Source organism: Genypterus blacodes, unplaced genomic scaffold (assembly GCF_046128005.1).
Source record: "Genypterus blacodes isolate CSIRO-AG114 ecotype Tasmania unplaced genomic scaffold, CSIRO-AGI_Gbla_v1 ptg000033l_1, whole genome shotgun sequence".
In the NCBI taxonomy this organism is placed as follows: Eukaryota; Metazoa; Chordata; class Actinopteri; order Ophidiiformes; family Ophidiidae; genus Genypterus; species Genypterus blacodes.
Window position 1 is genome coordinate 2179365 of NW_027466846.1, and position 17478 is coordinate 2196842.

Sequence of the window (17478 nt, forward strand, 5' to 3'; positions counted from 1 at the left end):
TAAACAAGTAGTGGTTTCATCTTGTCAGCTCTGATGCAGTTGGGGAAATTGTGAAGAAATGTAGGTTTTCAGTTATGATTTTGGTGCTTATATATTTCTTTCAATGGCCTTAGTCCCAGGGATTGATCATCTCCAAAATCCAATCAGTGGGACGATTAGTGATCCCTCTCTATTCTGCTGGCCACATTTCCTTAAAAATTCATATGCAATTATGAGAGATATTCTCAGTTTGGCACAGAGCAAGACGTAAAGAGGGACTATAGCGGCACAGTGACAGCAAAACTGAGCCAAACTAAACTTAATATGTGCGGCATGGTAATCATGTGATGTGCGTTTGTGTATACATACGGATGTCGCACAACTGCCTGTCTGCGACTCAATAACTGTTCACCAGTTGACTGTGTGCCAGTTTCCCTCGGTGGAGATTTGCAGATCACTTCATTTGGTGGTTTGATGACCAAAACGGAACAGATGTTACGACTATCAGCCTGTAATCCTTTGTCGTGTTCGGCCTCGATAGCTTAAAGGCGAGCAGGGACAGTGGACCACCGGATAGAACAGGAGACGAGAGACGCAGTGTTGATTGTCGTACATATATAATACACAACCTACATCACTCACCTATGCAATGAAGCAAGCTACAGCAGTATTTTGTGCTACTTTTTACCAAACGTTTTTACCCAAGAGGACGATTACAACAGAGATGCAGTGTCGGTTGTATTTCAGGGTATATAAATATATTTTGTAGGTCAGTTTAACCATCGAGAAAATAATGTAACATCAGGAAGGCAGGATGGGAGATGATTCTGGGACACCTGAATGCACCGTGTAGCCCGCTGAAGACATTTAGGCTCGTCAATGAATCGCAGAAGAAGGAGGGCGCCCTGCTTGATAACCCCAACGTGCCAGCTGTCTGCAACTACTAACATCGGTACAATCTTCCCGTGTGTGCTCGCACAATGGATCAAATGGTATCTAGAGTTTATTGAACCTGATCATCTGGACTCATCCGGTGGCTGCTGTAAAAGAACAGCTGACAGCGAGGAACTCGAAGGCGCAGTGGAAAAGCTGGCAGGTCTCTAGGACGCCAGAATTAGCTGTTGAGACACATGACGTCATTGTTGTAACTGTTAGCGTGATGACATCAGTGTAGTAGGCAACATGTGATGATGCCACTGTCCTCTCTAAGGACGTTCAACCACAGGAAAGCTACAGTAAAATCAGGAAGACGGGAACTGAGGTTACTCTCGGACGTCACAAAGTGTTTATTGAATCTCTTTTGCGTTTATTTATATTATTGACACTTGTTCCTTTTGCAGAATCTTTACATTTTTTTATTGTTCCAAAGTAAACTTGTTAATAAACACACAGTTTGTGTTTTATAAGTTGAGTGTGCTTTTGTGTATTTGCTTGTCCTGTATTTAAATATTAGCTGCAGTTTCCCTTCACTTGTTGCGTGTGTTCCACCTGCTAGAGGCTTCGTCTGAGCCGTAATAAGATGTAACGTAAGGACAAGCGCGGGTCTCCAGGAGATGTTAATGATTAATCTTTAAGGAAGTCCAACTATCTAAGGAAATACCTGAACATTTGCATACCTAACAGAAATGTAATCTCATCATTGCGGTGTAACTTTGTCATCAAGGCCCAGAAAAATTAGCTTGGCAATGAAGAGGTTGCTCTTAAATCAACAATATGTGCGTCTGTACCAGGGTGTGTCTGACAAACGGCACCCTTTCCTGTATTAGTAAGGTTAATTAGCAGCCACCAGCAGCGAGGAGTCCAAAGGTCACAGAGAGGAGTAACTCCCCTATCAATAACTCATCATGTCTATGATTATTGTACGGTTTATTTCAAGTTGTTTACGCCTGTTCTCCTTGCTGTCTGACATGATGGAAAACGGTTTGTGTACATGCAGTATATAATATCTTGGTACATAACATCCTACAAATTGACCTTCAGGCCAGTCACCTGCCGAGCCCATCTGTTGGAGCTGCTCACGCTCTCTCCTGCAGTAACTCAAGCTCGATCCGCTAGTCACACACACACACACACACACACACACACACACACACACACACACACACACACACACACACACACACACACACACACACTGCTTTTAGAGATGCGGGGCTTTCCCCTTACACTGCGTGTGCATGTGCGGACTGTTCCCATGAGTGCCTCCTCTGTCACCTTACACCTTCCTACACTTGTGTTTCCACTGAAATTCACTACTGGGCTCCTCACAGCACAGCGCTAACCAAGAATAGTCTAGTATGTGAGTGAGGAAGTTTCAGTTTGCGTAAACAGTTTAGACAGGAAACTGTTATTTTTTTTATGTGTTGTCTGGCCCGTGACAGTCACCAGTCAATATATTTATTTCTTTTTGGGAGCAAACACCTGGATTTACCTCCAAAATCTGCCGCTCTGTAGTCGTCTTTTCAATTTCATTAGCTCTCAGCTGGAGTGCTGTAATTAATGCTTGTTTGCATGATTCATTTTCTCTTTTTTCTTGAAATAATCTTTTTAACAGGTTTATATTAGGCTCATGGTCTTAAGGCAGGCTCATTGTTCTATTGATGTAATTAGTCATTTCTACTACCAATACAACTTCAGATTCTTAGTTAGCATCGTCTCCACCAGCGTCTCTTGTTGCACACCTGCCTGGCTTGGTAGACGGGTTCTCCCTTTGCCTCATGTGAAATTCCCTTTTCCTTGTTTTCACAGACTGTGTGGGCTTTTCAGAGACTTTTCCCTTGAGCCTGGTCAGTAGTAGATGCAACTACAGTAATGGGAAATGCTCCACTGGAACCATTGTCTCTCTGCCTCCTGGGCAAGCAAGACTGACCTATTGGTAAAGACACGTGGTCAGCCACAGTCCCCACTTGATTGATGTGAGCCCATTGGCACTCTTGGGCTTATTGTAACATAGAATAAGCTGGACATATTGAAAACTCTAGTGACTATGACTTATAGTTATCAATCTAACGCTTGTATATTGGGGCGAAAGAGGTAAACTTGACTTGACCCAAGCTAAATTATACTTGGCTTATAAAAATAAAGTGCTGTGAAAGGTAAATGTTTGTATATTCCTGATGTGTTTACAAAGAGAAACTCAGTTGTCCCTGTTAGAAAAATCTTTGAAACATGTAAAGGGTAGAAATCTCAACCATTTTGGGAAGTTTGCTGTTACGTAATTAGCCTAACTCTGAGGAGTTCCTATGGTGAGCCTTCCAACTGCTCTCTCTCTTTTTTCTCTCTTTCTTACTGGGAGTTGTTAAGCGTTTTTTTTCCATCATTAATTAAGCTGCCGCGGCTTCTATCTTCCTCTGCCAAGGGAGCCCAGATGAGATTCTCCCTGGAGCCGACAAGCACAGTGGGCAGACGGGCAGAGGAAGAGGAGAAGTAGGCTGAGGCTGAAGCCGTAGCACCCAAATAAGTGTGTCTACAGGCCGGGCCAGCACTCATAAAATATCTCAGAATAGTAGCGTTGATATGAAGCCAGTTTACATCATAAGAAATAGTGACACGTTTATAGTTCTGTGACTCGGTACCACCAGTCGTCCTTGATATTGACTCCTTTCTCCGAACACAACACCAAAGCTATGCCAGGCAATGTTTCAACTTATTAACACGAACATCCTATTGACTTGTCAAGGTGAACAGTCAGTGTTTGGCGTTTGAATGACACTTTTCTCTCCCTTGCAAGTCCCGGGGAACTAAGAGTGTGTTAACATGCGATAGTAATTTGCCGTTCTCCTAAGTATAGATGCCATGTTTCATAATGTTTCTATATAATGTTTCATATAGATGCCCCCCTAGCGAGGAGATGCTCACAGGTGGCTTCATACTGCGTGCCTGAATAAATCAGTTCAATCAGCTCATTTAAATTCGGGGGGGTTCCTATGATCTTTTGAACAGATCTAACCACCTTAATCAAAGTTCAAATATAAGTGCATGTACATTCTCTAGACGTACAACCAAAGATTCTATGTTTATCCAAATTTGGGTTTTAAAAAAAAACGACACCCGAGTTTGAGAATTGCGAGTCTGGAACAACAAACGTGTGTGTGACTGTGATGTTTGACTGGATGTTGGAAAGAAAATGCGGAGCTGGATATCAAAATAAGCAGGATCCATTGATTGTTGTTCTCCCTCCGTTTCCTTTTGAACTATTTGGGAAGTTGGCTCCGATCGTTTCCTTGTGTAATTAAAGTTAAGGCTTAGGGACAATCTAGTCTTTACAACTGTGCCCACTTGAGCTTGAGTTTGGTATATCTATGCCCTTCTTGCTTTATGTCTTATTATTGTGAAGACAGGAAGTACTAACAGTCAAATCAGGTGTAGGAACTGAGCGGCACAGCGAGAGAACTTGAGGCAAATTCATCTTAGAACCGCAGTTGAATGACTGTATGGCTTAGCCTCAGGCCGCTCATTGTGCTGATGTATGAGCTTGGCTGAGATGACTTGCGTGTGTGTGTGTGTGTGTGTGTGTGTGTGTGTTAGAGCTTTTTCTCCAGGGTTCCTCCCAGTGATCACCAGTATATATGAAGCGTAGTTGTAGTAGTAGCTGGGTTTCTATTGCCTTGTATCTCTCTGAGAATTGATTTAATAAGGATTTTTTACCTCAAATCTCCTTGTCTCTTGCCAGCTGGTGGCAATGAATTGATTGGGCTACAAATGCCATTCACAGCTGCCCTGTGTTTACATTTAATTGGCTACCAATCAAGAGACTTCTGGAAGGGTCCTTATCCAAACCTATTGAGCCCTAACCCAGTGGGTGTAAGACTTGTGTATGGCCGTACCGCATTTCACCTGGAAATGAAAAAAAACACTCACTGTAACCACCAATTCACAGAATCTGTATCCATTACTGTTAAGGAAATGTTATCTTTATTGACTCTCCAGAAAAACCACTCCCATGTGTGAAACTTCTCCGGTCTAGTTCTGTTCTCTCGCTCAGTCTTACTATCCCTCTCTCTCTGCAGAGGGATTACTCTGTCCTGTGTCATCATCTGTCTATTAATAGCTTCCTTTAAGGCCATTTGCCTGCTCCTATAGCGGCCCTGGGCTCCACAATAAGCTGACCTTCACTCCAGCAGCCAGTAATTACTGTAATGAAGTACAGTGTTAAACTGTAAAATAGGGAATGAGGCACAGGGGAGCATGCACACACACACGGAGACTATACAAGAACCCAGCATGCACACTTATGGACGCAAACAGTATGTATGTGCACCCATAAGATAACACACACACACAAGTAGGGAGTGTGTGTCATCAAGAGGAGCCTAAATGTATTCAAATGGCAGCTATTTTTACAGCTGCGTTCCTCCCAAGGGTCACCGCAGGGTCACGGGGATGCATGCAGACATACACACTCAGCAGTAAGGATCCTACACGTGGTCATCCTCACAAATGAGCAAACAGAACCGCAATATGTGTGCAAACAGGCAAGAAACAAAAAGCCCTGACACATTTCTGTCCGTGCAGCAGATAGATCCCTCTCTGATTGGTCCCCTTTTCCAGCTGCAGAACACCTGACCTGTCAGTTCTCAGCAGGACAATGAATTTCCCTTTAGCCTCTGGTAGTGAATAAAGGGTCAATGTTCTTATCTTACAACTCTGTAAGTGCTTTGTTTGTTTTTCTACCGTACAAGTCGGTGTTGCATGTAAGCCAGTCATCATTACAGGCTACTACTATTCATTCATCTAGTTGGTTTAAGAATGATGTTGAGCTGGTGTTCATAAAGGGTGTGTGTGTTCATCACGCACGGTAGGAATCACGTCTGGAATCTTCTTGAAGACATTCCAAGACAATTAATGTTAATGCGGAAACTCCTTAGCTATGTATGTGACGGTACAGTTCAGAATTGACTCCTTTGTCTCGCACGCTCTCTTACACACTCGCTGTGTCTCTTTCAAACACACACCCGTGCTCATCTCTTACATCATAGCACTGTTGTGGGCCGGATGTGGTTTGTTAATGCAGTAAGGCTTCACCCGAGTTTGATGGAGATGCGGAAGTTCCTTTGCTGCTTCTTGACTTTGTTCTTCCTTTTTATACCTGTGTTGCATCATCTCTGCTGCTTTTTATCTTGGTCCCCTTTATTCCTTTCTCCTTGCTTCCCAAATCCTTTCCTTTGCCTCAGTGTTGCTCCTTCTTTGCAGCGGAGAGGTGATCAGCATAACAAAGATCCCAAGATTACAGCTTTCTCGGCTTTTTAGCTTTTATGAGATGATTTACCATAGGTGGTGAGAGGAGAGGAAACGTAACGAAGCCCAACCTGCAGAACTGAATGGATGTTGGAGTTACACACACATCTTATATTTCTCACTCATATGTCTCCATTCGTGTTGTTGTTGTTGTTGTTGTTGTTGTTGTTGTTGTTGTTTTTCTCAGGCCACAGCGGGTGTCAGATGCATCTATGTCCTTCAGATTTATTTCTACAATAATTAAACTTTTCTCTCTTCATCTCCCCCCCCCCCACCCCCCCTCCTCTCCATTTTGTGTGTGTGTTCCGTGTGTTCAGACGTGCCAGCGCCGGAGCAGCCGGAGCTGTTCCTGAAGAAGCTGCAGCAGTGCTGTACTGTCTTTGACTTCATGGACACGCTGTCGGACCTCAAGATGAAGGAGTACAAACGCTCCACGCTCAACGAGCTGGTGGACTACGTGACCGTCAGCCGGGGCTACTTGACAGAGCAGGCCTACCCCGAGGTCGTCAAAATGGTGAGCAGAAGTGAACACATTATGGCCGCTCATTCACAAGACTCAGGGTATTTACTATACAGTGTACTATATATACTGTGTCACTCTTTACTCGGGCCCTGGCCTAGTTTCAGGCCCCTCTGCTAGTCTTTTGGCCTGAAAGGACTCTTGAAAGGACTCTCGGTGTTCCATTTCTATTTCCGTGTTCTGAGCAGCACCCAGCACTCACCCCTGCAGAACACGGCGCCCTGAAATTAAGTTTACTCTTATGCTGACTTCAGAGTGGTCTGTTAACCAGAAGTGTTAATAGTGTTTGAGGTGTTTGATAATGGATGCATTAGTAGAACGAGGAACAAAGAGAAGCCGTGTTTACCGGCAGTTTTCCGATTCAAACTTAACCGTTGAAATTTCACTCTGCGGAATAAGTGAGGCAATTTAAAACGCCTGAAATGGATTTATAGCTTATATAAATATGAGACCCCCTTTTCCATTGAGAATATACTTGAAACCTGCTCTTGCGTCATCTTAGGAAGGTAGACAGTGACAGATGCTATAAGACATTGTCGTGATTCCTTGTTGTCTTGTCGTTGCCAGTGTAGGTTTAATAACTGCCTGATTATCTGATGAAAAATATAAATTCCGCCTGGTAAAGGTCGATGCCGCATGTTGATCTTAAAAGTTTGTGATTCTCCTCTCCACTCTTTAACACTCTGCAGTCCCTCCACTTCACATACCAAGCTACACGCCCATGGAATTCTTTTCATACTCTCCATATCTGAATATGTCGTGTGTGTGATGTGTTCCAGGTGTCTCACAACATATTCCGGACCCTTCCACCCAGCGACAGTAATGAGTTTGACCCTGAGGAGGACGAGCCCACGCTCGAGGCCTCCTGGCCGCACTTACAGGTAAACTCCACTGATAGTGAGCGTGTTGGACCAGTTTACTCCATGTAGCTCCAAAGCGTCCTCAGTCCCTTTGTTCTTGCTTTCTACATGTTCCGCTATATTAAGACAGGTTTCTTTTCTCTCAGGTTTTACTCGTGTCATGCAGGATTTTCTAGTCTTCACTTACTAAAGAGTGTCAGTGCTATGTCTTGTATGGATCTCTACTTGGCCTGCTTTGTTTTAAGGATCCCTGTTAGCTTCCGAAAGACTGATGCTAACTCTCCCCACAGTGCTACAATGCAACACAATGTTATGAAAATCTCCATTAATTCTAACATATAATTCAAAGCATCTCAGTTTATCCTTTACATATTTAAAAAAAAAAAATAAAAATTATCTGTTGCTGAAAGTAGAGCATTCCACGCTACCTTCCCTCTGTACAAAAGCTTTTGTTTTCTAAATATTGTTTGACGTTGGACGAGGTACGAACAAGCTCCTTGACCTTAACTGCCTTCTATCATGACTATGCCCCGTGCGCAGGATACTTTTATAGCACCATGCATAAAGATTAAATGTTGCGTTGGGGTTTATGGTTGTGCTATCATTCCCAGGATGCATTTGGATTTATAGCAGATTGGGTAAACGTTTCTGCATTCTGTCCAGGGAGCTAAAACCTAGGACAGGTTGAAGTTTACATTGTGACTTATGGCGTAATGATGCATTGTGGTCTATTTCCTGTACAAATTGAACCACTCTTCCAGTGAATCCCTGTGTGTGTTCTTGTTGACCATGACGTGTAAAATGGCAGGTCGAGGTCCAGATCTAGAGCCAGGCTCTCTTGTCTCTCACCTCCCCTCCTCCTTCTCTGTGTGCCTGCTGCTTCCCAGGACTCCTTTAGAAATGAGATGCAAATCTCAAGGAGAAGCTTCCTGGTAAAACCGTTTTTGTTTCTTTTTTATTTGCCCTTTTCTTTCCAGACACTTTTTTTTTTCTTCTGTCAACCCCTCTGTATCAAACCCAAGACCTTTAGCTATACTCTGCTGGTGACCACTCCATGCTGTGCCATCTGTGACCTTTGACCCCTCTGACCACGTGATTTACTCCTGACTTGTCCCAGTGTTTCCTGTATTTATTGGAAAGGCGTACAAGTGTTCAAGTGGGCCAGTGTCAGTTTCTGGATCTTTTCTGATCCGATCAGCTTTTTTGACCTGTCCCACCTCTCCCTCCGCACCAATCCTTTCTGTTTCTCCTCTCCTTCCAGTTGGTATATGAGTTCTTCATTCGGTTCTTGGAGAGTCAGGAATTCCAGCCCAGCATTGCCAAAAAGTACATAGACCAGAAGTTTGTCCTACAGGTGAGTGACTCAATACATTACAGGTCAAATCTTTTGTTCTTTCAGTGCACATTGCTTTATCCTGTTCTCCCTTTTTTATTGCTGCCATTATCTGTTTTGGCCTGACTGATTTTCCTTTTGTTTTCTTTCTGTCTTTCTTAATGTTCTGTGTTTGTTGCTTCATTCTTGTCCTCTTGCTTCGTTGCCTTTCTTTGTGTTCTATATTTCGGTATTGCTTTCCTTTCCTCTTCATCTTCTTTCTCTCTCCCTCTTCCTTCTGTCTTATTTCTTCCCTCCGTTCAGCTCTTGGAGTTGTTTGACAGCGAGGATCCTCGGGAGAGAGACTACCTGAAGACAGTCTTGCATAGAATCTATGGCAAATTCCTTGGGCTGAGGGCTTTTATACGAAAACAGATCAATAATATTTTTCTACGGTAAGAATCGCAACCCTTTCACACTGTCGCTCACCAGCAGAAAATGTAGGCTCTTATAAAAGTGTTGGGTAACTATTCATTCTGAATTGTCATTCCTCTCTCTCTCTCTCTCTGTCCACTTCTTTCTTCCTCCTGCCTTTTCTTTTCTTCCCCTTCCTCTCTGTTCTGCAGTTTTGTTTATGAGACGGAGCACTTCAACGGGGTGGCGGAGTTGCTGGAGATCCTGGGGAGGTATGTGAAGGCACATTTACATTCTGCTCTGTTAGCTGATGCTCTTAGCCGGGACACTTAACACTGAGCGAAGCAGCAGAGGAAAGATTAGCTGCAATATCTGCCAAGTCATTTTGTCCATCCTCACAGGGAGAGGTTTTATTTTTATTTTTTTAACCTTTTTATTTATAGACATCTCTTTCAAAAAAAAGAACACGGCAGATAAAAAAATTCGGATTTTAACGCAGAGAGACTTGAAAGAAGAACTTCCTTGGCCGATCCATTTTGAAAGTTGGCCCCTTCCAGCTGCGTCTGCTGAACTGTAGCCAGGAGCTCCCGCTAAGTTGCTCAGCGTACAAACAGTCATGATAGTGCTGTTTTTTGTTTTGTATCAGAAAATTCAACATCGTTAAGTTTCTAACCGTTGGCTCAAACAACTTAGGTGATTTTTGAATGCGTCACCTCGGGCTTATTTTTGTCAAACTTTTGGTAAATGTTCAAACCTTTGATAATGAATGTATTCAAAAAGTTTCAAAGGTAAAAACTTAAATGCAGTAAATGTACAGAAAGCCAGAACTGATGTCGATTGTGTTCAGCTCCCTGCTCATGATTTCCCTAATAACCAGCTTATTCTTTGTGCGACTCACATTCATGCGACACCCGCTCTCATACGACCCTAATGAATGTCACGTGTTTAAGTATAGTATTTATGTTTGTGTTTTCTCTATCCCCTCTCTTAGTATAATCAATGGTTTTGCTCTGCCATTGAAAGCGGAGCATAAACAGTTTCTGGTCAAAGTGTTGATCCCCCTTCACACTGTCAGGAGTCTGTCCCTCTTCCACGCACAGGTAAATTGCTTTCCAAATGCCACGCAATTTAACTTACAGAACGTTTCACACCAAGATGTATGAACTGATGGTGGTCACGAACAACCGTATGAAGACTTAAAAGATCTTTTCTGTGGGAGCCTGCCTGTATTTTGTATTTGTCATGGCTGGACTTGCCTATGTATACTTGCCAAAACATGCTGTATCTGACAGAGGCTCTATTCTTTCACCTGAGGTCCTCCACATTATACCAGAACAGGTTTACAGTCCCAAGGCCATTTCAAACTCATACAGCAAAACTATAAAATACTCTTTTCTGCTTGTCCTTGGCAGCATTGTAGTGTACATCACCATGTAATACTTGGACACCTTTTGCACCATTTGCATTTACAGTCGCACATTTTATTATCAACCCTAGTTGTAACCTTTGACCTTTGGAAGACGTAAACATGCTTATTTTTGTTTGGTAATAGGTTTTATATTGATCCGTTCTAACCTTGGCGTTGCTCTCGTGTCTCTCTGCAGTTGGCGTATTGCATTGTACAGTTCCTAGAGAAAGACCCAACATTAACAGAACCAGTGAGTATCAACAGTTCATTTTTGAGTCGAAAATGAAAAGTGCATGGATTGATTCAGCTGCAATGGTTGTCAAAGAAAAAAAGAAGACTCGTGGACTTCTGATGTGGCCGGGGAAAAGTTCATAGCTGAGGATCTTTAAGGAGGACGATAGTAGATGGTTCTATAATGATGTTTTCAGAACTGTAGCTCATTTGCTTTGGTCTGTTGTATCTTCACCGCCTCAAACACTCATTGGTCCGAAAAGTCCTAGGGCAAGAGCAACAAAATCAGAAAAAAAGACTTAAGTTGGGATAAGTAAATATCATTGAACATTGATGGGATAGGGATGCGTTCCTAGCCTATTTGTCTGAATAAGTAGTAAGCGAGTTTGATATGTTATGACCTCAGCATCTGTCTCCACTGTTACACACTCCATACTAAGGACTGAATACAGTTGAGACATAGTTAAGTCTGCAAAAGCTCAACTTATTTCTCTAATCAAAGTTTAAAGATGCATGTAAAGATACTGAGGCAGATGGATGTGGCCCATAACAAGAGCTGCTTTAACAAACTATAGCAACAAGGTTTAGCATACAGGGGTTGACTGACGGACCTAAGGATTCTAAGCATTAACTCTCTCTCTCTCTGTCCCCTCCTCTACCTCCGTAGGTCATCAGAGGCTTACTGAAGTTCTGGCCAAAAACCTGCAGTCAAAAAGAGGTGATGCTCTTATTTCTGTGTGAACTCTGTGGTGCCAGCCTTTGATCAATTGTCAGTGGAGTAACACTTTTCCCTCCCGTGGGTCCTCCCGTCCAGGTGATGTTTCTAGGAGAGCTGGAGGAGATCCTGGACGTCATCGAACCCACACAGTTCGTCAAGATCCAGGAGCCACTCTTCAAACAGATCTCCAGATGCGTCTCCAGCCCACATTTCCAGGTCACTAGTGATTCACCCACACTGCCTCGTGGCTCTCAGTGCTCATTTCCCTTCTAGACTTTGCATAAGTTGTTTGTGTTCCTTTGGTTTCAGTGATGCAAAGTAGACTCTTCAGTTGTTCTGGTTTTTAAAGGATTTGGAAGGATTTGTTTGACAATCAAGCTGGGTTTGTGTTGACAGCGTGTCTTATGTCCACAGGTTGCAGAGCGAGCTCTGTACTATTGGAACAACGAGTACATCATGAGTCTGATCGAAGAGAACTCCAGCGTCATCCTGCCCATTATGTTCTCCAGCCTCTACAGGATCTCCAAAGAGCACTGGAACCCGTGAGTCTTCTTCACAACTGTGTCCCAGTGGTGTGTGATGGAGAAGGCTCAAGTAAAATGAGTTTGATTTCTTGAAGCAAACTCTTAACCACATTAGTTCCCACACCACATTGTTTTACTGGGATATTCTGGTTGATGTGCACTTTAATCAGCAGCAACTTCCATTTTGTTGCGCTTCATGTTTCACTTTATACATTTCTTACACACTATTTCACAGGTTTTGATTCTTTATAGTCAATGCTCCCTCACTTATTATTCAGGGTTTTTTTCTTCAGTTTTGAGTGTGTGACTGCAATCTCTTCACCTTCCTCATGATTCTATAAGCCTGATGTGTTGTGTTGAGCTTTGAATGAACACGCTGCCTATTCTCTCTCTCTCTCTCTCCCCCCCTCTCTCTCTCTCTCTCTCTCTCTCTCAGGGCGATAGTGGCACTGGTCTACAACGTACTGAAGGCCTTCATGGAGATGAACAGTCCTTTATTCGATGAACTCACAGCCACTTACAAGTCAGACCGCCAGCGGTAAGCGTTCGTTTACATTCACGGCATCCAGCTAACACTCTTATCTGCACAGGAGAGTGTATGGAGGATGAATGAACGAAGTGATACTCTCTGCAGGCCTCCGGGGAGACGCTTAGCACATTAGTGATATGCACACACCCAAGCTGTCTATGCTCAGGCACACACACACACACACACACACACACACACACACACACACACACACACACACACACACACACACTCTCTCTCTATTAACTAATATGATGATTATTGGAAGTTATAATAGGAGCAGCACTGTTAGCAGCTGAAATACAAAAAATAACAAAAAAAGTCGCTACAAATGGAAAGTTCCCTGAAAATTAAGAATGTTCAAATAAAATCCTCCCTGCCCTTTAAGCTGTTACCCTATCACCATGAGTACTGTTGGCATGTAGAACACAGTTGTTCAGCATGTTGCCAAGCTAGATGGCAGTTTGCTAGTGGCCGGTCTACTGTACGAGTGCCTGAATACTTGTTGGTTATGTTGATACTCAAGGCCCTAATTACCCTTTGGGGTATTGGAAGTGTTTTGACCTGTGAACCCAGAGCGATGCCTCCTTGCATAAGTTCCTGTCACTCATCCATGTCGTGTCCAATCAGTGCCCAGCATGAGGTTAGAGTCCAACGGACATGGAAGGGGAAAGTAGACCTGTCCAAGAAATTGAGGGTGTGACAGCACTTTGCACTGACAGATGAAGGTGCAACTCACTGTCGGCTCACAGCTTGTATTTTTGAGGCAATGCTTACTTGAAGGTGAGCCTATTAAGTAGCGTTATTGTTCATTGACGAGACAAGAGACACATAAAGTTCTAATGTAGTTCACGTGTACTTTGTAGTTCTGTGACCTTGCCTTCCATTTCTTAGTGTTGATTGAAATTCCAGCAGTGCGTCAGAGTAGAAGCTCTGCCTCCTCCCTGTGTTGTTGATGTCTCTTCTTCCTGTGTTGTTGATGTCTCTTCTTCCTGTGTTGTTGATGTCTCCTCCCATTGCATTTTTGCAGCGAGAAGAAGAAGGAGAAGGACCGGGAGGAGCTGTGGAAGAAGCTGGAGGACTTGGAGCTGAAGCGGGGCCTTAGGAGCGACGGCATCATCCCCACTTAACAGAGACAGGGCTGCGCTCCCCCCAACCCCCAACCCCCAAAGCCCCGCCCACCTCTCCTTGCTTCTCTCCCCCCCCCTGACTCCCCCTCCCGCCACCCCCCGCCACCCCGCCCCGACTCTTCCCCCTCATCAGCTGTGTCTGCCCAGAGCGCGGATGAATTAAAGGCCATTGTCTCTGGAAGGACGTGGAGCGCCTGTTGGTTTCTTAATAGTTTATTTTTTTTCTTCTTATGTTTCTTTTTTTTTCTCCTGTGTTTGTGCGACTTACTTTACAGTAGATTCATCACGTCTGTTTTCATTCTTTCAACAGCACTGTAAATAATTATTTTTTCTTTTTTCCCTTAAACTGATATTATTGCAAACAGAAAAAACAACGATAATAAAAAAGGAAGAAAAAAATAGAAAATGAGAAAATGACTTGTGTGGGAGGGGGGGGTGCAACACTTTTGGACTGTAGGACATGAACTCTTCATCCGAAACGAAAAGCAGCGACGACAAAAAACAAAAAAAGGAGCTAGATTGATTTGAACTCTTGATGCCCACCCTTCCTCAGTACGGCCCCCCGTCCCCCAGTCCCCCCGAGGTGTTGAGTTTTGTTTTCCACTTTCTTGCTTTTACTCTCCCCCTTCCTCCGTCTCTCTTTACTCTCTTCCCTCTGACGGTCCATTTGTATTTTTTTGTTTTGTCCTGATTTGGGATGTCCTGACTGATCGTGGTTCTCGCCCCCTCCCCCACAATGAAGCCCCCCCTCCTCCTCCTCCTCCTCTTCCTCCACGCTCCACACGGATCGCCCCTCTTCTCCATTGGGCCGCCTGCCTGCCTGTGTCCAGGTGGAAACGAGAGGAGCCCCCACCAATCAAATCCAATCAAACCTAACACTCCTCCCCCCTCCTCCTCCTCTTCTTCCTGTTGAAACAGGAAGCCAAAGGAAACAAATTAACAAGACTTTTTCTCAGTATACACAAAACACAACTCCTCCTCCAGTGTGTCTACATGTGTGTTCATCGAGCCGTACACAGAGCCTCGGGGGTGGAAGGGAGGAAATTCTGATAAACAGTTCCCTTCAAATTAGTTGTTTGAGCTGTCAAGGCACAAATAATTTCCTCAAATTAACTTAAGCACTTAATATACTTGTGTTAGAACGATTAAATGTGTCCTGAAGTGAGTTATTTGTTTTCAAATTGAGGGATGCAAACATAATTCAACTTTGTTCCATACCAAACCTGAAAATTCCTTCCTAGCTGAACATTGTTAATAACCTCAATTTAACAATAATTGAATATAAGCGTGCAAAGTAAATTTACTAAATTGGGTCAACAACAGAATTAGTTAAAGGAACTCGTTAGTGATTTTTTGTGGCCGACTTGTAAGTTTGAGGGTTTTACAAACTTGTAGAATTGATATATGAAGAATTTCCTCCCGACATCTGCGTCAAGCGAGTATTTGGAAAATTTCTGTCTTCAATTTGAAAGAGCCGGTCTACATCAGCGTCGTATCCCATGACTACAAGGGCTCATATCCTACTTATTACACACGCTATGATGATGCCGAGTCATCCAAACACTTGCTACAGTTCTTCTGTAAAGCTCAGTTTTGTTTTGTTTTGCTTATTTCACAAAAAAAATACCCATATTTTTTTATAAGGAAAACTAAAAATCAGTCTATATTTGTATTTTCCCTCATGCCTAAAGTTCTTTCCGGCTCCAAAATGACACTTTTTAAGATTGTTTGAAGTAACTGAGGTCCTGTACATTACATTACGATCATTTGGCAGACGCTTTTATCCAAAGCGACTTACATTACATTACCACCCTTCGCAGAGGGGGGAGCAATTGAGGGTTCGGTGCCTTGCTCAGGGGCACCTCGGCAGGGGCCCGAACCGGCAACCCTCCAGTTCCCAAGCGGAAGCACTACCCACTGAGCCACTGCCTCACCCTGTAGCGTAGAGGACGGCTCAGAATGTGTTTCAGATTATAGAAAATTCAGGGGGGAAATTAGGGGGAAACCCTTCCTAGCTGTAAATTATGTATGATCCTCAAAGTCAAATCGAAACCGTCGACTGTTTGTGCCGCACATACGATGTTGTCCAGCCAGTTTCAGTAGATCTCCTCCCCCTCCCCCCCTTAACCTGTTTTCCCCCCCCAATATTCAAAATAAACACTGAGACATTTTGTAAATTGAAACTTTGACCTTCACTGACTGTATTGTTGTCCCGATACGATGTTTGAATTCCGAATGTTCCACATGTAAACACACTCTTCATTCTCCCTTTCTCACTCTTCACCCACATCCAACTCCGACCTCCTCCTCCTCCTCCTCCAAACAAGGACTGAATCTTGGCTCCTGGTGTTTTGTGCCTCCTCTCCATCTCCTTCGACCCCTGCCCCCTTTACCAGCCATACTGGGTGTCCCTGGTATCAGTCTGGCACTGGTACCTTCCAGCCAATACATGGGGCAAAAAAAACACAAAACATGTCTTACGGGAAGAGAAAAAAAAGTCGAAGAACCACATGAAAACGTTTCTGCCGTCTCTTCAGAGGAACGCCAAACAATCTTCCTCCTTTTTTTTGACAAACGTCCCCGCCCCCGCCCCCCCCCTCCTCGACCCACCCACTCCTCCCTCTGCAGCCACCAGGGGGCGACATGTTGGCTTCACAGTATTACAACGACAGTGACAAAAAAAGACAAAACCCTGTACATTGTTATTGAATGCAGTACACTGATAATCTTGTATCTTGTAGTAATTTAGCCTATATTTTTGCTTAGGAAAGTGTGGAGAGGAGTATCCAGTATACTGTATAAGAGGTATTATGGAATGAGATTTCCTGGTATTAATGATAGTGTTTCCCCCCCTTTAGTTTTCCTGTTTCTCCCCCTCGGCTCTTCTCTGTCTTGGTTTTGATCTCATTTTGGATATTTTGATGAAGTTTCTTTTTTTGACCATTGGATATATATTATTTTTATTTTAGTTGGGGAGGGGGGAGGCAGGAGGGGGGGTCGGGGGGGGGGGGGTCAGAGATCACACAAAAGGGGGAGGGCGTGTAAAGAGGGAAGGCACCCAGTCGACCAGTTTGCCCTGTATGAATTCTGAGAGTAAAGCATTTTCCAGCATTGTTGACCCCCTCCCCCCCCCCTCCCCTCCCCACACACCTGGCAGAATTAATGTGTGCTTTAGAATGGCCCAGATATAATATGATTTAAAAATGGAAAAAAAGATAAAAAAGGGTTGGAGAAATACAAATGTTTAATTATTTTAAAAAAAAATAAAGAGATATTAAATTAAACCTGTTTTGTGATAAAGCCCAGATGCTGAATTGTTTTCTTTTGTGGTGTGTGTGTGTGTGTGTGTGTGTGTGTGTGTGTGTGTGTGTGTGTGTGTGTGTGTGTGTGTGTGTGTGTTTTAATTCTGTGTGGACCAAAATCTTTTAACTAGAACAAATTTATAAGAAGTTGCAGTTTGTGTATGGTGTGTGTTAGGGGAGATAAGTTACTGTTATACTGTAAAACTACTTATTTACCAACATTTTTAGAGACGTAGTACACACGACTATGACTATAAACGGTAGCCATTGCACTGCACAACCAATGTAATGATGGAACAAGATCACATGACCAG

At 43.5% G+C, this 17478-nt stretch overlaps 1 protein-coding gene across 5 annotated transcripts in view; it reads left to right on the top strand.

The window, feature by feature from the left end:
* The window catches only part of ppp2r5eb (protein phosphatase 2, regulatory subunit B', epsilon isoform b), a 36242-nt gene extending 20063 nt beyond the window's left edge, over positions 1-16179 (top strand). For all 5 annotated transcript variants that reach the window (XM_076146661.1, XM_076146662.1, XM_076146659.1 and 2 more), the window contains exons 3-14: positions 6534-6730; positions 7516-7617; positions 8858-8950; positions 9233-9363; positions 9535-9594; positions 10314-10422; positions 10927-10980; positions 11629-11679; positions 11776-11895; positions 12094-12221; positions 12640-12741; positions 13763-16179. In XM_076146661.1, the coding sequence (XP_076002776.1) occupies positions 6534-6730; positions 7516-7617; positions 8858-8950; positions 9233-9363; positions 9535-9594; positions 10314-10422; positions 10927-10980; positions 11629-11679; positions 11776-11895; positions 12094-12221; positions 12640-12741; positions 13763-13862 (1247 nt within the window). In that variant the 3' untranslated portion in view covers positions 13863-16179. The remainder of the gene's footprint in view (positions 1-6533; positions 6731-7515; positions 7618-8857; positions 8951-9232; positions 9364-9534; positions 9595-10313; positions 10423-10926; positions 10981-11628; positions 11680-11775; positions 11896-12093; positions 12222-12639; positions 12742-13762) is intronic.
* Positions 16180-17478: the final 1299 nt, after the last annotated feature.